The following is a 25,490-nucleotide window of genomic DNA, read 5'->3' on the forward strand; positions in this document are numbered from 1 at the left end:
GGCCATACAGTCAGAGGTTTAGTCAGGGGTATAGTAGGGGGCTAAGGACACAGCCTTGTGGGGCACTGGTGTTGAGGATGACCATTGAGGAGGTGTTGTTACCTATTCTTACTCATTGCGTCTGTGGGTTCTGAAGTTCAGGATCCAATTGCTGAGGGGGGAACTGAGCCCCACATCATGAAGTTTAGAGATGAGTTTTATAGGAATAATGGTTTTGAACCTAGAAGTGTAATAGACTGCTACTTGTTCTAATTGCATTTATCCCATAAGTTAAACATTAATTTTGAAAATTAAAAATTGCCTCTAATGTATTAACATGAACCATGAACTAGGTATTCATGATAGCAGTTGGCCACCTGGGGCTGATTGAGGTGTTACCCTTGAAAGTTGTTTGGAAAAAACATTACCTCACCATAGTAATAAGAGAACTTCAACTTTTGTGTTTAATTGTCTGATCCCAACAGATGCTGTGGCAGTTGACATCATCAGTTATAGTGTCAGTTTGTAATCGCTGTCAACATTCAGCAAATTGCACATGAAAATGACCAGTTCAGTGATAGATATGTTGGAGTCCTGCTGGAGCCAGTAGATGTTCACTATCATGGGTCAGATAAAGAAACAGAAAATTGGAAGCAAAATGAATTGCTTAAAAAAGGCTTGCATTTAGATAGCGCCTTTTTACAATCACAGGTGTTCTCAGAGTGCTTTACGGCTGTCACTGTTGTTTACCAATTTGCACATAGCTAGGTGCCACAAACAAATAAATGATCAGAAATCTTTTTGATGACACAACGGCAAAATATATTGATTGAGGGATAAATATCGGCCAATACACTGCGAGCTTCCTTGCTGTTCTTCAATAAGTGCCGTGTGATATTTTACGTCCAGCTTGGTGGCAAGGTAGAATCTCAGTTTAAATTCTCATCTGAAAGATGGTGCCTCAGACAATGCAGCATTCCTTTAGCACTGCATTGGGAGTTTTAATATGCTTCCGAAAAGTAATCAGTTCATAGGGAATATGTTTAGGTGGGATAATTTGCTTGAAGACATACTGAGTTGCCAAATGTGGAAGAACGGTCAACAGTATTGATTACAAAGATGCTTCTTCGTCTTGCAGAAGAGACTATCTGTGCCTCAAATGGATGTGGTGAGGCACAGATATAAATGGTGCAGAATTAAAGACAAACTATTGATTAACAGAATTGGATGGTTGAAGTCAACCAAATGCAAAAATGCTCAGCTCATTTAAATGTATTGCAAAGGAATCTCTAACTTTTGGTTTAATCATATCATGTAAAGACATTGACTATCATGAAATAAGGATGGCAAAAAGTACAAAGGTACTGAACTATACTGTGAATTACTCAGTTTAATTAACCTGTGTATTGACAAAACATCATTGCTTCTCACCATTTCCTTTAATTTGATAAGGTGCTTATTCAGTTATAATTGGAAGTTAATTACTGTTGAAAAATCTCTGGATTGTTTTGGAAGTGAATGGTCTTCAAGTCTTGTTATTTTGAATGTGAAAGGGTCCTTAATTGTCTTATTTCTTCTCCTTTCTGCCAGCAAAGCACGATTGTTTGCCACAACCGTGTGGATCCCAATGGATCCCGGTACTTACTGGGAGATATGGAAGGTCGTCTGTTCATGTTGTTATTGGAGAGAGAGGAGCAAATGGATGGGAACATTACTGTCAAAGACCTCCGTGTAGAACTGCTTGGAGAGGTCAGGACTGCAACATTACCCTTTTAGTGAACTTGTGTTGGCATGTGGCTATTTGTCTGATATAATAGCCAATTTAGTAGCAATTTAATGTGCTCAAATGATATTTACTTTGCCATAATAGCAAAAAATGGGCTAATTTAAAAGAAATGGGTTAACACTGCATTAAATGAAAATGTGTGTTATGAACATTGTCAACATTCATCTGCCAATATTAATTCCTATTCTTAATTTTTTGAGGGAAATCATGGATCATGTTTTTGCCCTAATTATTGTGTTATCATATTGCAACGACTGAATTATTTTTGCCATTGACTATAGTTAGAGGAACTTTAAAAACACAGATTTGATGGCAGCTCTTTCACCCACCAGTAACTTTATGGGTTTGTTATGCTGCAGTATGTAAAACCTTTCATCTTTCTGTGTAATTCTCAGGAGCATTATATGCTTTTAGAATGAATAACTTGGATCAAGCAATGAACTATAAACACAATGTTAATGTCATACTATTATGTTAAATCTCACTTGTCCTTCATAGACATCTATTGCTGAATGCTTGACCTATTTGGATAATGGCGTTGTATTTGTTGGATCTCGTCTTGGAGATTCTCAGCTTGTCAAGGTATGTAATTTAACCATAATAGCTCTCTTTGCCTGCCGAAGTTTCATTAGTTTTATATGTATATAGTCGTAAAAACTTGGTGCAGCATGTTACTGGACTAATAACTGTGGCATTGAGTGGATGTTTCAATCTAATGAGTTTGTGGCCTTTCATCTCATACAGAGTGAAGAGATGCTACCTTTATATTCTCCTTGTATTCACTATCTGGGAATTATTTGACATTGGGTGGGGAATGTGGGTGGAGGAGCATTACATGTTCAGTAAAATTATATACATAGATAGAAAAGCATATGTAACAAACCGAGATATTGTTGATATTTTTCTATATCTGAGTTATCATGTGAAACATTCTGTTTCCCTGGTAGGTATTTTGTTATTTCTGACCTCAATTGACTTTCCTTGCTGAGTACACTTGCTCCTATTCCTCTTCTACTGAAAGGTGTGTGACATTGACCCTGGGCAAATGACCGTCTAATTTTAAGTTTCCTCCCTATGAATAGACTGTTCGTGGCTCTTTCCCATCTGCTGATGGGACACTTGAAATTGGAGACAATGATGTGGAATTCACACATTCCATTCGCTAATTTGGTGTGGTGGAATATTTCACACATGGTTTATGGAATACTACGGTTTCACAGGGGTTTGTTGATTTGCAATGGATATAAATATATTCAGCTGATTCATAGAGAACCTGTGATCAGGACCATATGGCAAAATTCAACGAGTACTAAAACACGAGTAACTGGGGTTTTTGAGATCACATAAACATTCATTTTCTCCATCTTAATTAAGTACATTTTGGAAGTATAAACTCAAGCCAAACGTATGTTTCCTCAGGATACTTAGCATCAGAAACGTGCAAATTAAGTGGCATAAAACATCTTGGCTAAAAAAATTCAGTTTTAAATCTGTCTTTGTTATAGCTAAACGTGGACAGCAATGAACAAGGATCCTACGTTGCTGGCATGGAAACCTTCACCAATTTAGGCCCTATTGTGGACATGTGTGTAGTAGATCTGGAAAGACAAGGACAGGGCCAGGTAAGGTGGAGCGTTTCGACCTACTTCTCTTTATTATTCTATGGCTGTTCTGTCTTTTGAGGAGGAGATGAAATGATCGTCTCACCATTGTAAATCTTTTCATGTATTGTTAAAATATTTGCATGGCATTTACAAGGAGTTTATATTAAGGTGAAGAGTCTTGTCAGTATGATTGCGCCTATCAGTACAGTAATTTCACAGGCTTAAGGGCATGGGATGTAGCAAGGTAGTTAATCAGAGATGTTGAAAGCTATCCTACCTATTCTTTGGTGACTGGTTGGATTACTCTTGTTATGGTGGCCAAAGCCAGTGGTGATGTCTTGCTACCCTTTTTGAGTTAGCTGTATTCTTTTTATGTTTTGGGCTTTCTTTTTTAATTTAAAGGTGTTTGGAACAAAATCAACCCCTGCTGTCCATGTTTAGCTGTAACGAAGATCATTTGCTCTGGTGCTGTGTTGTGATGTTTGATTACTCAGCTGGAGTCTGAGTCTGTTGTTAGGTATTATCAGTAAGCTAGTTGACTTCATTTGGAAAGAGCACAAGTGGGTCAGGCGAGAGCAGAGGGAGGCAACCAAAATTGACTTCTTCATCCCTAGGCTAGGGAGAGAGGATATTAAAGGGTACAAGGAAGGGGAGTGGGATTAGACCGGGTGGGACATTAAAGGGTGTAGGGAGTGAGGGGGAGAGTGGGATTAGACTGGGTGGGATATTAAAGGGTGTGATCAACAAAGGAAGACATGCCTGTGCTGTTGAAATTAAGTTACTTGCAGCCCTAAGTTAATTTGAGTTTGTTTCCTTGTTTGGCTTGCAAAAGAGCACCTTCTAGCTACCTAGAAGGGCAGATTGTGATGAGGATATTGTGATTCTGCAATGGCACATAGATTGGGTGACGGTGAAATCTTGACAAATGAAGTGTAAGGTCATGAACATTAATAGGAGGAAACACAAGGGAGATTATTATCAAAATGGGAGAGAGACTGCCAGTGAATGAAGTACAAAGAGATCTAATGTTCTAGTGCATGAATCACAAAAAGCTAGCAAGCAGGTCCAACAACTAATGAAGGCAAATAGCATTTTGGGCTTTCTTGCAAAGAGACTGGAGTTTAAAAATAGGGAAGTTTTATTGTAATTATAGAGTGTTGGTGAGGCCTCACCTGGAATGCTGCATACAGTTTTGGTTCCCTTACCTTAAAAAGGATATGCTAACATTGAAGGGAGTCCAAAGGAGATTCACCAGACTAACTCCTGAGATGAGAGACTAAATGGTCTGGGTCTGTATTCCTTGGAGTTTAGAAGAATGAGAAGTGACTTTATTGAAACATATAAAATCCTGAGGGGGCTTGACAGAGTAGATGGTGAAATGTTTTCACTAGTGAGAAAGTCTTGAATAAGGTTACAAGATAAAGGGTCGGTCATTTAAAACTAAGGTGTGCAGAAAGTTCTTCTAGCAGAAGGTGGTGAATCCTTGGAATTCTCGTCTCAAACTATTTAAAGTGAAGGCGGATCAATATTTGAGAAGTGAAGGAGCAGAGGACAATGGGAAAATAGCACAGCAAAGAAGCTGAGGCTGGCATAGATCAGTCATTGGATAGTAAATGGCGAGGCAGGCTTGAAGGGCCCGGTGGCCTACTCCTTCTTGTATTCTTGTGTACTTTATGTTAACTGAGAGAAAACTAGCCTATATTTCTGACTCGTGCATACTAATAAGAACTTTGGATTTGGTTTGCTTATGAAGTCCTTCATGCTCAAGTAGCTTACCAATAATCACTGTCTAGGCTCAGCCATAACAGTGGTCACTTTCAGATTCAGGAATGCAACAAATATCCAATTGATTGCACCTTAGAGTTGAGAAAGTTAACTAAATGTTTTCACTCTCAAGATTTGTTAATTAACAAAAGAAAATACAAAGTCTTGGCAATTTCAGACTTTCAGCAGTGAAAATGCACCTAGTGACACACCTTTCTGGTAGCATGGTTATAAAATTCTGGGTTTTGTAAGAATGTTGTATGTGTATGTGACTGATCATATCTTTCTCAATAAAGCTGGTTACTTGTTCAGGAGCATTTAAAGAAGGTTCTTTGAGAATAATTCGGAATGGAATTGGGATCCATGAACATGCTAGCATCGATCTTCCTGGTATTAAGGGTATGTACTCAAAATCTACCAAATAAAAAGCACCATCTTTGCTGTGATTAAATGTGTTTTATAAACAGTTCAGTGACATATTAAGATTTGATTTATGTGTTTGATAGTTTTGAAATAATTTTGATACAGCCTTGCTTGCTTTGCTGTTCCCTATACCCATCCAAAATGGATAAAATGATAGTTGACTTCAGTGTTATGCTTCTGATGTCTTAATTAATTTTGTGATTTCAGTTCTGTCCAAGGTATGAATGTAACAGAAACTCTTCAGATTTTTTTCTGAAGACTCTGATTGGGTTGTGGCTCCACATTCAGTGGCATACCTGTGATTGCTTGTTTAGGCAGTCATTTGTGTGAACAATCAATCAGTCTGGATCAGTAACCTTGATTATTTCCTTCCATCACTATCCTCGGCATTTTAAAGCCAATCATTTTGGTCCAACTGCTGCTGTGATGAACTCATTCTGGCAGATTCCAGGGTTCAAAACTGGGTGCAATCTTTTGCTGTGTGTGGGGATAGTAACACTACATGCGATGTACTTGCTTGAATCGTTTGTGTGGGAGCTTGATTAAATAGAAAATCTGTAGACATGTAATTAGCTTGGGTGACCAGCCAGTTACTCAAAAAAGCTTTTGCAATGTGCACCCCAACATTTTTATAATTCCTACAACCAATTGTAAATTTATCCCTTGCAGCTGAAGTTTTCGCATGAAGAAGGGATGCTTACTGATATACCGGAACGAACCAGCTAGTCAATAATGAGAGAAAGGGGAATAATTAGGAAAAGTGAATATGTGCCCTCTTGTTTTCCTGACTGCATAATGTTAACAATTTTTACTTTTTTTGATGCTGGTGATCACTGAGGGAGTGCTGCCTTATTGGAAGTGCTAGTTGTTGGAATGGATGTTGAACCAGAGCTTGGTCTGCTTATTTTCGATATTCAGTGGGCATTAAAGATCTGGTAACATCTTTTCAAGGTGATCCAAGAGCCCTCCTCTGATGGCCTTACTCAGCCAGTTGCACCAAAAAACAGATTAAGCTGTGTGCAAAATGCGTATTCTGTTTGCATTTTGAGATTTTTTTTTTCACTTCCTGAGTATTCTATCCTTCTCAGGTCTATGGCCACTACGTTCTGATTCCACTCGTGATACAGATGATATGTTGGTACTGTCGTTTGTTGGACAGACTCGGTAAGGAGCTGTTCCCTTACATTTTTACTTTATTGTTCTGTGCATTGGCTTCTGCTTTCTAATTTTTAGCTGATGAATAATATCAAATTGGTTAATTGGAAAAGTGACAAGATGTGCAGGGGGTGGGATGCAGGGAGGGGTGGGGGAACCTGCAGAGGGAAAAGTGGGGGTGGGACATGCGGGTGGGGTTTGGAGTGGAAAATGCTGGAATGGACATTACTGCAGGTAGATTGTTCAGGAAATTTTCAAAATCTCGACATACCCACTGGTGCAACATGGAGCCATGAACTGTTGGGAGTTAGCAGCAACTGTGTTCTGTGAAGAGCATGCCAGAAAATATACATGCAACGTTTGTTTACCAGTGTGTTAAAACAGTAATGAGAGTTATCTTGCCTTTAACTTAAAGCACTAGTTTCGTACAAAATAATGTTTATTGTTTTTGTTACTTTTGGTTTGTTTGTTACAGTAAAAGTCTTGAAACTTGAAATCTTGTGCAATTCCTTTGAGTGATCATTGGGAATTCAAATATCTAAGTTATTGGTCTCTGTGGGGATTGTTACAATTTTCAATTTGAACATATAGTTACCCTTTTATTGAGTTCTCATATAATTGCCTTTCTATTTTGTTCCCTCTTTTGTCCATTTTGTTTTCCATACAGTATATGATAAAAGGCATTTGACTTGTTTCCCGGTTTTATAGTCAAAGGCAAACTAATGGTTGCTGGAAGCTCACAACTAAACCAGGTTAATTAATTTTTTGTCCTGCTTCACTTTGCCTACCTTCTTATGAGTCGCAAAAACCCAGCCTGCAGGTGCAGCAGGTGGTCAGGAAGGCGAATGGGATGCTGGCCTTCATTGCGAGGGGGATTGAATATAAAAGTAGGGAGGTCTTGCTGCAGCTGTATAGGGCATTGGTGAGGCCGCAGCTGGAGTACTGTGTGCAGTTTTGGTCGCTGTACTTACACAAGGATATTTTGCCCTTGGAGGGAGTGCAGAGGAGGTCTACTAGGCTGATACCGGAGTTGAGGGGGTTGAGCTATGAGGAGAGGCTGAATAAACTAGGCTTGTACTCGTTAGAGTTTAGAAGAATGAGGGGAGATCTCATCGAGATGTATAAGATGATGAATGGGATGGATAGGAAAGAGGTGGAGAGGCTCTTCCCACTCAGAAAGGACAGTAGGACTAGGGGGCACAGCCTCAAGATAAAAGGGGGGTGGTTTAGAACGGAGTTGAGGAGGAACTTCTTCACTCAAAGGGTGGTGAATCTCTGGAATTCTCTGCCCGTTGAGGTGGTGGAGGCTGCCTCGCTAAATATTTTTAAGACGCGGGTTGATGGGTTTTTGATAAGAGAGGGGATTAAGGGTTATGGGGAGAGGGCGGGAACGTGGAACTGAGCCACGACAGATCAGCCATGATCTTATTGAATGGCGGGGCAGGCTCGAAGGGCTGGATGGCCTACTCCTGCTCCTATTACTTATGTTCTTATGTGCATGTGATTTTTTTGAAATAGTGCAGATGGAATCAGAAACTTGAGTGTAATTGGAACACAAAGCTAAAAATTGACTGAGTTCAATCATTTGGAAGAAATAAACTGTTTTCACTGGCGTCTTGCATTCTTACTAACCTGGTGTGAGCCAGTCAATAAATGTTTCATTGTCATGACCTGCAATGAGTGATCTGCAGGAGTGGGGATAGGTCCCTAATCTGCCTCTTCCAAAGTCAAATCACCAGCTGTAACTCGCTGTTCTAGTGTTTTCCTTGAACAGAAGAATCCACCAATTTGGGTTCCAGTTAACCCAGGAATCTGATGAGGAGAACTTGGAGAGAGAGAAATTTTATTGAAAAGACTGACTTTGAGCATGTATTTTCACTACCTGCAGTGTGCTGATGCTTAACGGGGAGGAGGTGGAAGAGACTGAAATGCCAGGCTTTGTTGATGACCAACAGACCTTCTACTGTGGAAATGTGGCCCATCATCAACTCATTCAGGTGTGAAAGATCTGGGATACAGCATTTATTTGTCAAGTGGAAGCATATTATATCTTGGTACCATAGAATCCCAACAGTGTAGAAAGAGGCCATCTGGCCCATCGAGTCTGCACTGACCCACGTCACCCTACCCACGTCCTGCCCTTCCAATCTATCCCTGCAAATTTATCATGGCCAATCCACCCAATTTGTACATTTTTGGACTGTGGTAGGAAACAAGAGCACCTGGAGGAAACCTGTACAGACACGGGGAGAATGTGCAAATTCCATAGTCACCCAAGGCCAGAAATGAACCCGAATCTTGGCACTGAGAGGCAGCAGTGCTGATTACTCTGGCATTGTGCTGCGCCATAAATCAGTGGCCCCATCTGCCAACTTGTAATGGCAGTATCAGTCAACTAAAGAAAAAAGTGCTGCTGTTGTAGCATTTATAGTTTTTTTAGTTAGTAAATGGCACAATGTGAGAACAAATGTAACTTAACAGAAATGTACTGCCATTGGGTTTGAAATTCTATGCCTTAAGTTTTTCTGTTATCAGAAAATGATAATTGCGTAATAAGCATTCCATAACAACTACTTTCATTATCTTAATTTTTTTTTCTAATCTGAGTTAAGCCCTGTTCACATAAATCAGATAAATCTAAACCAACCAGTAGCTGTTCTATCTGTCTATCCCCAACAATCAGCAAAGTGATGAAACACTGACAACAATGCCACCACATGTGACTTGGTCACCAGTAAGGTACTAACAGCTCAGTTTATTTTCCACCATATCGCTCAACTATAGACTTATTAGGCTTTGTCCAAATACAGATATAAGACCTCAGTTAAGAAGGTGAGATACCCGACAGTATGCAAATATTATCTCTAGTGCTTGTGACTTGTGTGCAAATTTGGGACTTTTCCTCTTCCTAAAAGTTTTTGTATTATCCATGCTAGTTTGTGTGCCTTAGGATGAGTAATTAGCTTGTACCCCTTATATATTATTCATTGCCAAGATTCAGTTGTAGCATTTATGTGCCATTTCAAGTGCCAATGAGTGTTTCATCATGCAGATAACGTCTGGTTCAGTGCGACTGGTCAGCCAAGAGCCCAAATCACTGGTTAGTGAGTGGAAGGAACCAAATGGAAAGAATATCAGTGTTGCATCCTGTAATAACAGCCAGGTGGTTGTGGCAGTGGGCCGTGTATTATATTACCTGGAGATTCACCCTAAAGAACTCAAGCAAATCAGGTAATTGACCCATATAATGGTGACGTAACGGTAATGGAATTGTAATTACAATAGTTATGGTTCTTCTTCATTTCACATCAACCATCCTATTATCCATCAATGTAAATATGCCACTTTGAGGAGGTGGTGCAAGGCAGTTTTGTGCTCTTACCCATACCAGTTAAAGCAAGAATTTACACATGTATTGCCCCTTTCTTGGTCTGAGGCTGTCATTAGAACATAGAACATAAGAAATAGGAGCAGGAGTAGGCCATCGAGCCCTTCAAGCCTGCCCCGCCATTCAACAAGATCATAGCTGATCTGACGTGGATCAGTTCCACTTTCCCACTTTCTCCCCATAACCCTTAATTCCCTTGTCTATCAGAAACCTATCTACCCGTGACTTAAATATATTCAGTGAGGTAGCCTCCCACTTCAATGGGCAGAGAATTCCAGAGATTCAACACCCTTTGAGTGAAGGAGTTCCTCCTCAACTCCGATCTAAACTGCAACCCCCCCCCCCCCCCCCCCCCCCCTTTAGAGGCTGTGCCCTCTAGTTCTGCTATCCTTTCTAAGCAGGAAGCATCTCTCTACCCCTGCCCTAAATAGTCCCTTCATTATCTTATGTCTATAAGATCCCCCCTCAGCCTTCAAAACTCCAACGAGTACAGACCCAGTCTATTCAATCTCTCCTCATAGGCTAACCCCCTCATCTCTGGTATCAGCCTAGTGAACCTTCTCTGCACTCCCTCCAAGGCCAATATATCCTTTCGCAAATGCGGCGACCAACACTGCACATAGTACTCCAGTTGTGGCCTCACCAGTGCCCTGTACAGTTGCAGCAAGACCTCCTTGCTTTTATATTCTATCCCCCTCGCTATAAAGGCCAACATTCCATTTGCCTTCTTGATCACCTGCAGACTGGGTTTTTGTGATTCATGCACAAGGACCACCAGGTCCCTCTGCACCGTAGCATGCTGCAGCTTTCCGCCCTTTAAATAATCCCTCCTACTATTATTCCTACTAAAGTGGATAACCTCACATTTGCTAACGCCCACTCACTCAGCCTATCCAGATCTCTCTGCAGACTTTCCGCGCCTTCCACGCAATTTGCTTTTCCACTCATCTTCATGTCATCAGCAAATTTTGTCACCCTACACTCAGCCCCCTCCTCCAGATCATCTATGTAAATGGTAAACAGTTGAGGCTCCAGGACCGATCCCTGCGGCGCTCCACTAGTCACCAATTGCCAACCAGAATAGCACCCATTGATTCCAACTCTCTGCTTCCTATTAGACAACCAATCCTGTATCCATGCTAACTCCGTAACCTTTTGCAGCAACCTTTTGTGAGGCACCTTATCAAACGCCTTTTGGAAATCTACAAACACCACATCCACCGGTTCCCCTCTATCTACTGCACTAGTCACATCCTCATAGAAATCCAATAAATTCGTTAAACATGACTTCCCCTTCACGAATCTGTGCTGCGTCTGCTCGATCAAACCGTTCTTTTCTAGGTGTCTTGTTATTTCTTCTTTGATGACGGATTCTAGCATTTTTCCAACTACGGACGTTAAACTAACCGGCCTATAATTCCCTGCCTTTTGTCTGCTACCTTTTTTAAACTGCGGCATAACATTAGCCGTTTTCCAATCTTCTGGCACTTGCCCAGAGTCCAGTGAATTTTGATAAATAATTTCTAAGGCATCCGCTATCACCTCTGCCATTTCTTTCAGAACCCTGGGATGCATTCCATCCGGTCCCGGGGACTTGTCCACCTTCAGTCCCGTTAGTCTGTCAAGCACTACCTTTCTAGTGACAGTAATTGCATTAAGGACCTCATCTCCTACCATCCTTATATGTTTAATATTCGGCGAGCTATTTGTGTCCTCCTTCGTGAAGACCGACACAAAAAACTTAGTTAAAGCCTCAGCTGTTTCCTCATTCCCCACCACTAAATCCCCCTCTCATCCTCCAAGGGTCCAACATTCACACTAGCCAGTCTCCTTTATATATTTGTAAAAACTTTTACGATCATTTTTTATATTTAGAACTAGTTTAGCTTCATACTCTATCTTTCCTTTCTTTATCACTTTCTTGGTCATTCTTCATTTTTTAAATCTTTCCCAGTCTTCTAATCGTCCACTATTTTTAGCCACTCTGAACGCATCAGCTTTTAATTTGATACTCTCCTTTATTTCCTTCGATAACCACGGCTGGTTATCTCTTCTCTTATAGTCCTTCTTTACCATCGGAATATATTTCTGGTGAGTACCGAAAAAGATCTCCTTAAAAATCCTCCACTGTTCCTCAGCTGTCCTACCAACCAATCTGCACCCCCAATCTACATTTGCCAATTCCTCTCTCATCCTGTCGTACTCCCCTCTGTTCAAACAGAGGACACAGGTTCGGGATCCTACTTTCTCATCCTCCATCTGCATCAGAAATTCAACCATACTATGATCACTTGTCCCAAGAGGATCCCTCACAAGAAGATCCCTAATTCTACCTGCCTCATTACACAGTACCAGATCTAAGATAGCTCGCTCCCTCGTAGGTTCCGTTACATACTGTTCAAGGAAACTATCCTGACAGCATTCCAAAAACTTTTCCTCAAGCCCACCGCGTCCGACTTGCGTCATCCACTCAATATGCAGATTAAAATCCCCCATAATTATTGCCATTCCGTTTCTGCATGCATCAATTATTTGTTTGTTTATAGCCCGCCCCACCTCAAAAGTTATTTGGGGGCCTATAGACCACACCCTAAAATACTTTACAGACAATTAATTACTTTTGTACTGCAGTGACAAGGCAAACATAGTTTCACAGCAAGGTGAAGAAGGCTTGAGGGGTTGTGTGGTCTACTACCTGTAATGATCCCAGCTGTTTTTTATATTGACAGTCCAGTGCCAGAATGGAACAGTCAATAGACCGCAACTTTTACTTTTTAGAGACACAGATGAAAGGAGTCACAGGACTGCCAAATAACTCTTAACAAAAGAAAATACATTTATTAAACATAAAAAGATTGACTGTGATACAATACTCCTTCATCCCTTATATCTTGATAGAGGTACACACATTTTTAAGGGTAACATAAATTACAAATATTTTGTACTATGTTCTCAATAAGTTACAGTCCATGTAAATCAACAATCAAAATGTAGTCAGATGCACCATACTCTGAAACCAAATCCTCCCCAGATGCTTTTCGCAGAGCCAGCTGGTCTGTCTTGAAGGATCTGCAGAAGGATCTAGATAGGCTGGGCGAATGGGCCAGGAAATGGCAAATGGAATTTAATGTTGGCAAGTGTGAGGTGGTCCACTTTGGTAGGAAGAATGGTAGGAAGGACTATTACTTACGTGGCGAAAAACTGCAGCAGGCGACGGTGCAGAGGGACCTCGGGGTCCTTGTGCATGAATCGCAAAACCCAGCTTGCAGGTGCAGCAGGTGGTCAGGAAGGCGAATGGGATGCTGGCCTTCATAGCGAGGGGGATTGAATATAAAAGTAGGGAGGTCTTGCTGCAGCTGTATAGGGCATTGGTGAGGCCGCAGCTGGAGTACTGTGTGCAGTTTTGGGCGCCGCACCTGCGCAAGGATATTTTGGCCCTGGAGGGAGTGCAGAGGAGGTTTACTAGGCTGATACCGGAGTTGAGGGGATTGAGCTGTGAGGAGAGGCTGAATAAACTAGGCTTGTACTCATTAGAGTTTAGAAGAATGAGGGGAGATCTCATTGAGACGTATAAGATGATGAATGGGATGGATAGGATAGAGGTGGAGAGACTCTTCCCGCTCAAAAAAGACAGTAGGACTAGGGGGCACAGCCTCAAGATAAAGGGGAGGCGGTTTAGAACGGAGTTGAGGAGGAACTTCTTCACTCAAAGGGTGGTGAATCTCTGGAATTCTCTGCCCATTGAAGTGGTGGAGGCTGCCTCGCTAAATATTTTTAAGAAGCGGGTTGATGGGTTTTTGATAAGAGAAGGGATTAAGGGTTATGGGGAGAGGGCGGGAAAGTAGAACTGAGCCACGACAGATCAGCCATGATCTTATTGAATGGCGGGGCAGGCTCGAAGGGCTAGATGGCCTACTCCTGCTCCTATTTCTTATGTTCTTATGTTCTTGAACTCTTGATTTCCACAAGAGTATTTCCACTCTTGTAAAACATGTCTTCGAATCTTCTCCCAAATATGGTTCTTCTTGGATGCCTTCACCAAGGATCCACTTCCAGGATTTCGATCTTTTTTTCAGTATTCCTCTGCCTTGGATTGTCACATGCATTCAAGCTTCCACGCAATCTCTCAATTATCCAACCACACCAATAGAACACCATGATGTCACAAGCTGTATTAAGGTGTCGCCAACCATAAATCAGATGTCTGGCTTCATGCTTGCTGGCTTTACCAAGTCTGACCTTTCAGCTCTGTTTTTACTGGGGGCCTACATCTGTCCTTTCTTTAAATTCAATGAACAGTGCCCTATTCAGATTCAATTTCTTTGTCCTTTTGACTTCAGTCTTCCTGGGATTCTCTTTCATTCCCTGGTTTCTGGAACTATCTGTTTTTGCATTCTGGGACTTGCTTTGTATCCCTTACACCAATGTCGTGTCTCTCTGCTGGCAATTTCTGTGGTAGCTTTTTTTATCCCCTCAAACCTGGTTCCAACATTTTTGTTTTTCAGGTGGGCCACTGGTTGCTATGCAACAGCTTAGTCTTTCTTTACACTTTGTTTTGTTTTCACATTTAAGCACTAGATTGTGTCTGAATTGTAATTAAAGTGGCGAAAAGCCACAGACATGCAGGCTCCTTTGATTAACATGAAACTAACTAAAGTCTTTACCCTTTCATATACAGAAAAACAAAATTAAACTTACTGAAAATGATATATTGTTTCTAATATCCACAAATACAAATATAGATTACTTAAAACTTCCTCTCTTTCCTGACAGACTCCTATTTCCTAGTTTAGATTCCACAAATTCCTGATTGATTGATTAAAAACTGTATTGTCAGGGATATGTTAAAAACCCTCTTTCTTCAAATAGTGCTATTGAATTTTTCCTTTTGTTTGAGCAGGCAGATAGGGCCTCAGTTTAATAACAAAAACAGAAAATGTTGGAAGAACTCAGCAGGTCTGGCTGCATCTATAGTGCGAGGAATAGAGTTAACCTTTCAAGTCGAGTATAACTCTTCTCCAGAATGATTGACAGTGCACCAAAATCAACATCTGTGACTGTAATATTCCTTCAGTATGAAGTTGAGATTTTAGCATATGTCATGTATTCAAAGCTTGGAATGGAACTTGAACTTGTGACTTTCTGGTCAAGAACTTGATGAATAAATTTCAATTGTGGAAACTTGCATTTTGAATAAATCCACTTGCAATAAACGAGGACTTAAATTTTATCACTCTAAGATGAATCTGAAACAACACCTTGTGTTGCAAACTAATAACACCCTGCAGCTCAATTCCTTCTTCCAAACCCAATAATACTTCACTTGTAAATCCATAATATTTGATGACAATTGCATTGACCTTCAAGGTGTAATTTCAAAGGAAACAAAACTTCATAATATGCTGACAGTGTATATCGAAAAAGAAAATGTGAACCTAGGACTTTGGAGGAGTGAATGTTCCTTTTATTTGCTCTTTCAAAGCTTATTGTAGTCATGGGCAAATTGGGTAGTCAGTTTTGCTTTGTAATTTGCAACCTGATCTGTTCTACTGATGTCCCGTGTTAATGTCAGAGAAGATAAATCTACTGTGAGGAAGGACAAATGGATTTCTGATGTGAGAATCCTTTGTTTGTAAAACGAAAACCCCATAACCATTAGTATAAAGTTCTTTAATGAAGATAAATCAATATTCTACTTATAAAACTTGAGTTTGGAGACAGATGCAGTGGAAATTGACCAAATATCATTTTTTAAAAATTTCCACCAGCTTTATAGAGATGGAACATGAAGTGGCTTGCCTAGACATCACTCCATTGGCTGAGGGTAGCAGTATGTCACCCTTATGTTCCATTGGGCTTTGGACAGATATTTCAGCTCGGATCCTCAAACTACCATCATTTGAAACACTGCACAAAGAAATGCTTGGAGGAGGTAAGAGAGAAGCAACATTACTCGTGAAAAGGGACTATAGGGAACTGGGTAGGCAGCTGAGGAAGAGAAAAGCAAAGGTAGTAATCTCAGGATTGCTGCCTGTGCCACGGGAGAATGAGGGAAGAAATGAAATGAGGTGGAGGCTGAATGCGTGGCTGAGGGACTGGTGTAGAGGGCAGGGATTTCAGTTCCTAGATCACTGGGACCTCTTTAGGGGTAGGTGGGACCTGTACAGTAAGGACGGGTGGCACTTAAATCCCAGGGGGACTAATATCTTGGCGGGAAGACTGGCTAAGGCTACCGGGGGGACTTTAAACTAGAAAGGATGGGGGGAGGGAATTGTGATGGGGAAACTGGGACGGAGGAGGTTAGCTCCCAGGTAGGGGAGGACCGCAGGCAGTATGGGAGGGAGGTTAGACAGGGGGTAGAGAAGGGAAATGCCCAGACTGAGGGGCTGAAGTGTATATATTTTAATGCAAGGAGTGTAGTGAATAAGGTAGATGAGCTTAGGGCGTGGATTGCTGCTTGGGAATGTGATGTGGTGGCCATTACGGAGACTCGGATGTCTCAGGGACAGGACTGGATACTTCAGGTGCCAGGTTTCAGATGCTTCAGGAAGGACAGGGAGGGTGGCAGAAGAGGTGGTGGAGTGGCACTGTTGATCAGGGACAGTGTCATGGCTGCAGAGAAAGAGGATGCCGTGGAGGGACTATCTACAGAGTCTCTGTGGGTGGAAGTTACGAACAGCAAAGGGTCGAAAACTTTGCTGGGTGTATTCTATAGGCCGCCCAATAGTGACAGGGAAGTTGAAGTGCAGATAGGGAAACAGATTCTGGAGAGATGTATTAATAACAGAGTTGTCGTGATGGGAGACTTCAATTTCCCAAACATCAACTGGAATATCCCTAGGGTAAGGGGTTTGGATGGGGAGGAGTTTGTTAGGTGTGTTCAGGAAGGTTTCCTGACACAGTATGTGGATAAGCCTACGAGGGGAGAGGCTGTACTTGACCTGGTACTGGCGAATGAACCAGGGCAGGTGATGGATCTCTCGGTAGGAGAGCATCTTGGGAATGGTGACCATAATTCTATCTCCTTCACAATTGCATTGGAACGAGATAGGATCAGGCAGGCTAGGAAGGTGTTTGTCTGGAGTAAGGGGAGATACGAAGAAGTCAGGAAGTTACTTGGACAAATAAACTGGAAGGAGGCGTTCTTAGGGAAAAGTATCGAAGGAAGGTGGCGGATATTCAAGGAATGTTTGTCTGGAGCTTTGCATGACAACGTTCCGATGAGACAAGGGGGTTTTGGTAGGTCACGGGAACCGTGGTGCATGAAGGCTGTGTTGAACCTAGTCAGGAGGAAAGGGAAGGTGTACAAAAGGTTCAGGGAACTAGGAGAGGCTAAGGATCTTGAGGAGTATAAGGACTGTAGAAAGGAGCTAAAAAGGGAAATTAGGAGAGCCAGAAAGGGTCATGAGAAGACCTTGGCGGGTAAGATTAAGGAGAATCCCAAGGCCTTCTATAAATATGTGAAAGGTAAAAGGATGAGAAGAGAAGGGATAGGACCTATAAAAGGTGAAGGGGGAAAGGTCTGTGTGGAACCAGAAGAAATGGCAGAGGTGCTAAGTGAGTACTTTGCCTCAGTATTCACGGTGGAAGCTGATCTGGGAGATTTTGCTACGGATTTACAGCAGATGGAAAAGATTGAGTTTGTAGATATTAAAGTGGAGGATGTGTTAGAACTTTTGAATTCTATCAAGATAGATAAGTCGCCGGGACCAGATGGGATGTACCCCAGGATACTGTGGGAGGCGAGGGAAGTGATTGCAGAGCCCCTGGCGATGATGTTTGCGTCGTCAATGGAGACGGGAGAGGTTCCGGAAGATTGGAGGATTGCGGATGTAGTCCCTATTTTCAAGAAAGGGAACAGAGATAGCCCGGGAAATTACCGACCGGTGAGTTTGACCTCAGTGGTTGGTAAGCTGATGGAGAGGCTTCTGAGGGACAAGATTTACGAGCATTTGGAGAGGTTTGACATGATCAGGAATAGTCAGCATGGATTTGTCAAGGGCAGGTCGTGCCTTACGAGCCTAGTTGAGTTCTTCGATAATGTGACTGAACACATTGACGAAGGAAGTGCCGTGGACGTGGTGTACATGGATTTCAGCAAGGCGTTTGATAAGGTCCCCCATGCAAGACTTCTTGAGAAGGTGAGAGGGCATGGGATCCAAGGGCCTTTGGCCTTGTGGATCCAGAATTGGCTTGCCTGCAGAAGGCAGAGAGTGGTTGTGGATGGGTCTTTTTCTGAATGGAGGTCAGTCACCAGTGGAGTGCCCCAGGGATCTGTTCTAGGACCCTTGCTGTTTGTCATTTTCATAAATGACCTGGATGAGGAAGTGGAGGGATGGGTAAGTAAGTTCGCTGATGACACGAAGGTCGGTGGTGTTGTGGATGGTCTGGAAGGATGTCAAAAGTTGCAGCAGGACATAAATAGGATGCAGGACTGGGCGGAGAAGTGGCAGATGGACTTCAACGCGGATAAATGTGTAGTCGTCCATTTTGGCAGAACCAACGGGATGAACGAGTACACTATCAAGGGCAGGAGTCTTAGTAGTGTTGAAGAGCAGAAGGATCTTGGGGTCCGGGACCACAGGACTCTTAAATCGGCCTCGCAGGTGGAGGAGGTGGTCAAGAAGGCGTATGGTGTACTGGCCTTCATTAATCGAGGGACTGAGTTTAGAAGTCGGGAGGTAATGCTGCAACTTTATAAGACCCTTGTCAGGCCTCATTTGGAGTACTGTGTGCAGTTCTGGTCGCCTCACTATTGGAAAGACGTAGAAGCTATTGAAAGGGTACAGAGGAGATTTACAAGGATGTTGCCTGGACTGGGAGGCATGCCTTATGAAGTTAGGTTGAGGGAGCTCGGTCTCTTTTCCTTGGAGAGACGAAGGTTGAGAGGTGACCTGATAGAAGTTTATAAAATGTTGAGAGGAATAGGTAGGGTGGATTCTCAGAGGCTATTTCCCCGGGTTGAAATGGTCGCTACGAGAGGACACAGATTTAAGGTGCGGGGTGGAAAGTACAGAAGTGATGTTAGGGGTAAGTTTTTCACTGAGGGTGGTGAGTGAATGGAATCGGCTGCCGTCAGTGGTGGTGGAGGCGAACTCGCTGGGGTCTTTTAAAAGACTTCTGGATGAGTATATGGGGTTTAATGGGATTGGGGGTTATAGATAGGTCTATAGATTGGTAGGTGTTGATGTGTTCGGCGCAACTCGTGGGCCAAAGGGCCTGTTTGTGCTGTGGTGTTCTATGTTCTATGTACTGTTGGATTTACTGAATTTTTACTTGGGGCGTATTTCATATTTTCTAATTTTAATCACATTGTCCTTTGTTTATCATGGATCAGGATTTAATGAAAGGAATTATAATCGCTTCAGTTGTATTTTAAACTTCTTGCCATGAAGAAGTCAAGGAAAAATGTTAATAAATTAAACAAATAGTTTAAAATTTTTAACAGAACATTAAAAACTAATAATTTGGCTTTTTTTTTTGTTTTTATTCCAATTCAACCAAATCAAGTCTAATTCAGAGTCTCAACAAGTTGAGACATTCCCGATCCAAGCCGACGAGAGGGTTCTTACCTTCTGTCTTGGGCTTGATCTACATGATCCATGCTGATTGGAGTAGGAATAGCTCCTCCTCCAAAGCTTGATCTCATTTGCATCTTAGCCAAAAGGCCAAGATGCCACTTTTAAAAATTGCTTCAAATGAAGCTAAAATGTAACCTAATGACTTTAACCAAGCACAGCACGTTGATACTACACTTGATATTAGCCAAAATGCATCACAGGTCAGCTAAGTACTTGGCAACAATGGATTAGACTTGATAAAACAATTTCTGTGGTTGAGTAAAAGTATTTTGTTTTATTTATATTTATTTGCATAATTTTGAGAGAGTGTGAGCGAGGAAGACAACAGCAAAACCTCTCACCATGTAGAAAAACCCATTAGTTTTTTGATGAATATGACGACTGCAGTTTCAAGCTTAAAGGGAAGTTATAAAGTTTCCTGTGATAACTACACAGTACTTCTAATGTGCACATGTTTAAGACTAATTGTAGTAATAATCCATGATACATTACATTGTGGATAAAATCTTACGGTAATGTTAGATCACAAAATGGGCTTTTATGCTTAGATTTCTGACGTTAGAACTGTCAAATAAAATTTTATATTCTGGCTTGGCATTTGCACATACAGCAAGAGAAGAATATTGTCTTTCCATTCCAGAACTCTAGTCGTGTCACTGCTGTACTGCTAATCTGCCTACTTTCATATTCAGATGAGTATATTGCTGTTTCAAAGTTGAAATGAGCTAAAGATAAAAGTGTAGCCTTTAGAGGAGGGCTGGGACCTGTACTTTAAAAAAAGTCGCACAATATTGCTATTGGTTTAATATCAACACGTATGCTTATTTCTGTTAACCAGTCCTTGATTATTATTGATTGTCTCTGAAACATAGCCACTTCCCTTCTTCGTTTCCTGCTATTCCTTTGTTTTCACAGAGATCATTCCACGATCCATCTTGATGACAACATTTGAAGGCAGCCATTACCTGCTGTGTGCTTTGGGTGATGGTGCTCTCTTTTACTTTGGACTTGAAATAGAAACAGGTGAAGTAGTATTCAGGGAAATTTGGCTGCACCAGATATATATGTAGGCTATTAACAATAGAAAGGTAACAGTTAATATCAGAGTGCTCAGTGTTATTGCTTTATACAGTCTTACTCATATAAGTGCTATGAAAATAAATATTTATTGTTTAAGAAAGGAATTACATTTATTTGTGATTTTGTTACTTGGAGAATTTCTGATTCCTTGGGTAACAAGGAGTGAAAATATTGTACAAAAAACAGATTCTAGCAAAATTGAATCTAATGGATAAAAGGGGCTGTGACTGTGTGGATGTGAAATTGGCTGCAGACCAGATAGAAGGGAATTAGGGTAAACAGTTGATTTTAGACAGGAAAAAAAAATGCAGTGGTGTTAGGACTATTATTTATTTTAAATTTGGTTATACAGGGCACGACTTCAAAGTTTGCAAATAACATGAAATACAGAAATGTGTAAACCGTGAGGAGGATAGTAACAGGTTTATTGAACTTATCAGATAGAACTGAAGTGGAAGCAAGTCACCCTTGATCGTGAGGGACTGTCTAAGAAGAGTAACTGGTTTGAAGAGGACATTGACAAAATTTTCAGGGCTTTGAGGGGGAAACAAAGCAGGGGTACAGGACTAATTGAATTTCTCTGTCCAAGAGGCAGCATGTGTATGATGAGCCATGAGGCCTCCTTCTGTGCCATGAGATTCTGAGGAAGGAAAATTAAAGGGCTGTCCAGTAGTAAGTTGTGTTTGACAGATTGATGTGTGCATGCTCAGTTTTTGTTTCACTGGGTTGCAACATTTCCCCCTCCTCCAATGGACTCATCTGTAGCTCAGTTACTGTGCTCTCTGACATCTGGTCCTTATGGTCACCTGTCAAGTGCTTCAGCCCACTTGTCAGGCGAGGCCTGTGATCACAAATTTGCTGCCTGTATTACTGTACTCTCTTGGGCAATCCCTCTAAGCCAGGAATGATGTGATTTTACAATAAAAATGAGTTCTGAGGAGTAAATATGTGGTCTACAATCTTGGTCATTGATGGGGCAGAATGTAGTTGGGTGGGTGGGTTGCCCGTGAATTAGCTGAGTTGAGTTGTAGAGTATGATGAGCACACTAAATTAAATTTCTGTTTAGATTAATGAGAAAAAATGCCCAGATATCCTTTTTCTGATCACTATCCTCTGCTAAAAAGCGATTGTTAGGATGTGATCAGACTCAACCATAGTCACACTACGGTCAAGTAGTCTGCTAGTGCTGAAGAAGTCGTTTGTGTAAAATATAAGAGGGTAACGTGCCTATGGAACTGTACTGAAACACAAGTCATGCAGTTTAGTTGAGGAAAGAAAATTGGAACAGAGAAAAAGAGACAAATTAATTTTGATTTTGATTATTACTCATAGGGATAACCTAATGCTTTTAAATTGTATTTTTAAATTAGGTTTGCTGAGTGACCGAAAGAAAGTCACACTGGGGACCCAGCCAACAGTTCTGCGAACCTTCAGATCTTTATCTACCACAAATGTTTTTGCCTGTTCTGACCGCCCCACTGTCATTTACAGCAGCAATCACAAGCTTGTTTTCTCGAATGTTAACCTCAAGGAAGTAAACTACATGTGTCCTCTTAACTCTGAGGGATACCCTGATAGGTTAGTGGTGAATTAACAATTTCCAGTGGGTGGAGACACTCCAAAGGTTGATTCCTTTACCAGAAACAATTTTCTAATTGCACATAGTTTGCAGTATAGATTTGGGTTGACCTTTTATTTGCTAAAAATCATTCATGTTTTGTCACTTTCCATCTTGATTTCTTTACTGAAATTTTTCACCCCCTAATCTTCTGTGATTGCTTTCTGATTTTCTTTTCTTCCTCTGTCTGACAGCTTGGCTTTGGCCAATAACAGCACTTTAACCATAGGAACCATTGATGAGATTCAGAAACTACACATCCGTACAGTTCCCCTTAATGAGTCTCCGAAGTAAGTGTTCCTCACCTATTGTTCTTGTCACCAGAATCACACATAAATAGTTTCAAGATTTTGGCTTTGTGGTTAGTATTGAATATTGTAACTGTTAAGTGCATTAAGCTTTCTTTATATTGTATGCAGTCATGGATGACTTGGTTCTGGGATTGCTCTCTGATATATCCTGTTGCAGCACCAGCCAGCTTGTTGCACTATGTGGAAAAACTGTTTTTTAAAAATATGTTGTTCTGTTTAATTCTAGTGAATTCATTAGAGTATTCCTAACTATGAGGAACTTCTTGGTCTCAAATGATGATAAATCATATATTGAAAATCCCCCCATCACAGAACAGTTTAATTAGGGGTGAATGGGATAAAGAACAATCCCTAAATCATACAGTCTTTTCCATGGAGCTGATTTGACATTTTGATCCGATGATTTGTGGTTTGGGAATGAGTGTTTGAAACAAACCTAGATTGTGGATTTCCAACATCTGCACCTTTATATTGAACTATGGATTATGTGGTCTGGAACTCAATGGTGTATGTGACATGTCATTGTACGCAACAGCTTTGTTGACAAAGCTCGATACTGTTTTCAACAGGACCATGCATTCCTTAAAAATGTTTTCTCTGCTTTGAGATCTCCAATATATTATCTGTACATAGTGTCATAATTTTTTTTCATACAAATAAGAATTCTTTATTTACAATGCCTTTCTGCTTACCTACTTGCTTTTGAGACCCAAAGTAGTTATGCAAGCTGCTACAGATTTAATGTACAAATTTGAATGTTGCGGATGGTTCCATGCATTTTAGTTGGAAAATGGTAGTTATTTCGCTTACCTCCCTTCGTTTAGTCAATAATGACACGCAGGAAGGTAATTCGGGATGTTTCACAAAGGTCAAATATTAATTTTTTTGACGGCTGAGGTCATAATATTTTGATGGTGATCTCATATCTACACTTCAATTTTGTTATAACATAGAACTGATCTGAAAAGATGCCAAATCATTTCTTTGCACTGGAGCCTCTGTTGTAGGGAAACCTACCCACATGTAGCAACCTGGACAGATGCTCCTGGATTGATCGGGACACAGTGCTGTAAGGTGTACGGGTTGGGCATCGGGGGGCCACCAGTGAAGCTTGATGAATGTGATTCTGTTAGTCATGTGGTCAGTGTGCTAAAAAGAAATGGCACCCACTTGTATTCTTAGCTGCTGTCCAGGCTAAGTACTGGCGCTATAAATTGTTTAGCTACCAGAATATTATTTGTAGACCTTGAAATGTTCTCATTCAATGTGTTACTGAGCTCATCCATTTTTAGATTATTGGCTGTGTTTTTTTTTTACAGTAGTTGTGTGTGTATATGGTTTCAATACATAAATCATTTATTAAGGTTATTTGAAGATGACTTTTATGCAATCCATGGGAGGATCAAATATGACCTTTGCTCTGAAGCATTTGCTTCAAGTGATTGGAACAGGTTTGAAGTGGTTAAAAGCACCAGTAGCAAATGAGCACATCATTGTAGAGGTCAATGGTTTCCTTATGATGAATAAATTGCATTGTGTAATATACAAGTATTTAGTATAGAAAATATGAAAATCTCAATCAGCACTTTCTGGTGACTGCTATTCATTCTGAGAGGGTTATCCCCTTCACCAGACCCACCTGGACCTCAATTTCCACATGTTACGCCGTTGTTTAAGAACGGTGCCAGGCAAAAGGCAGGGAATTATAGGCCGGTTAGTTTAACGTCTGTTGTAGGTAAAATGTTAGAATCCGTCATCAAGGAGGAAATAGCGAGGCATCTTGAGGGGAATTGCTTGATTGAGCAGACGCAGCATGGTTTCGTTAAAGGGAAGTCGGGTCTGACAAATTTACTGGAGTTCTATGAGGAAGTGTCTAGGGCGGTGGATAGAGGAGAGCCGGTGGATGTGGTCTTTCTTGATTTTCAGAAGGCGTTTGACAAGGTACCTCACGAGGTTATTGCAGAAGGTCAGGGGACATGGAGTTGGGGGTAGGGTGTTAGCGTGGATAGAGGATTGGTTGTCAAATAGGAGGCAAATAGGTGCTATTCGGATTGGCGGATGGTGACTAGTGGAGTGCCCCAGGGGTCGGTGCTGGGGCCTCAGCTATTTACCATTTATATAGATGATCTGGAGGAGGGAACCGAGTGTATGGTGTCGAAATTTGCTGATGACACCAAGATTGGTGGAACGGCAAATTGTGCGGAGGGTCTGCAGAAGGATCTAGATAGGCTGGGCGAATGGGCCAGGAACTGGCAAATGGAATTTAATGTTGGCAAGTGCGAGGTGGTCCACTTTGGTAGGAATAATGGTAGGAAGGACTATTACTTACGGGGCGAAAAGCTGCAGCAGGCGACGGTGCAGAGGGACCTCAGGGTCCTTGTGCATGAGTTGCAAAAACCCAGCTTGCAGGTGCAGCAGGTGGTCAGGAAGGCAAATGGGATGCTGGCCTTCGTAGCGAGGGGGATTGAATATAAAAGTAGGGAGGTCTTGCTGCAGCTGTATAGGGCATTGGTGAGGCTGCAGCTGGAGTACTGTGTGCAGTTTTGGGCGCCGTACTTGCGCAAGGATATTTTGGCCTTGGAGGGAGTGCAGAGGAGGTTTACTAGGCTGATGCTGGAGTTGAGGGGGTTGAGCTATGAGGAGAGGCTGAATAAACTAGGCTTGTACTCGTTAGAGTTTAGAAGAATGAGGGGAGATCTCATTGAGACGTATAAGGTGATGAATGGGATGGATAGGATAGAGGTGGAGAGACTCTTCCCGCTCAGAAAGGATAGTAGGACTAGGGGGCACAGCCTCAAGA

General features: G+C 41.5%; 1 protein-coding gene across 1 annotated transcript in view; it reads left to right on the forward strand.

The window, feature by feature from the left end:
• The window catches only part of ddb1 (damage-specific DNA binding protein 1), an 88,366-nt gene that overhangs the window by 19,446 nt on the left and 43,430 nt on the right, over positions 1–25,490 (forward strand). Inside the window, exons 7-17 of the mRNA XM_080190378.1 lie at positions 1,570–1,728; positions 2,264–2,347; positions 3,271–3,387; positions 5,430–5,532; positions 6,645–6,720; positions 8,600–8,708; positions 9,764–9,942; positions 15,868–16,031; positions 20,596–20,703; positions 22,132–22,339; positions 22,574–22,669. Of these exons, the coding sequence (XP_080046504.1) occupies positions 1,570–1,728; positions 2,264–2,347; positions 3,271–3,387; positions 5,430–5,532; positions 6,645–6,720; positions 8,600–8,708; positions 9,764–9,942; positions 15,868–16,031; positions 20,596–20,703; positions 22,132–22,339; positions 22,574–22,669 (1,403 nt within the window). The remainder of the gene's footprint in view (positions 1–1,569; positions 1,729–2,263; positions 2,348–3,270; positions 3,388–5,429; positions 5,533–6,644; positions 6,721–8,599; positions 8,709–9,763; positions 9,943–15,867; positions 16,032–20,595; positions 20,704–22,131; positions 22,340–22,573; positions 22,670–25,490) is intronic.

The sequence above is a fragment of the Carcharhinus amblyrhynchos genome, chromosome 6 (assembly GCF_965287045.1).
Source record: "Carcharhinus amblyrhynchos chromosome 6, sCarAmb.v2.hapA, whole genome shotgun sequence".
Classification (NCBI taxonomy): Eukaryota; Metazoa; Chordata; class Chondrichthyes; order Carcharhiniformes; family Carcharhinidae; genus Carcharhinus; species Carcharhinus amblyrhynchos.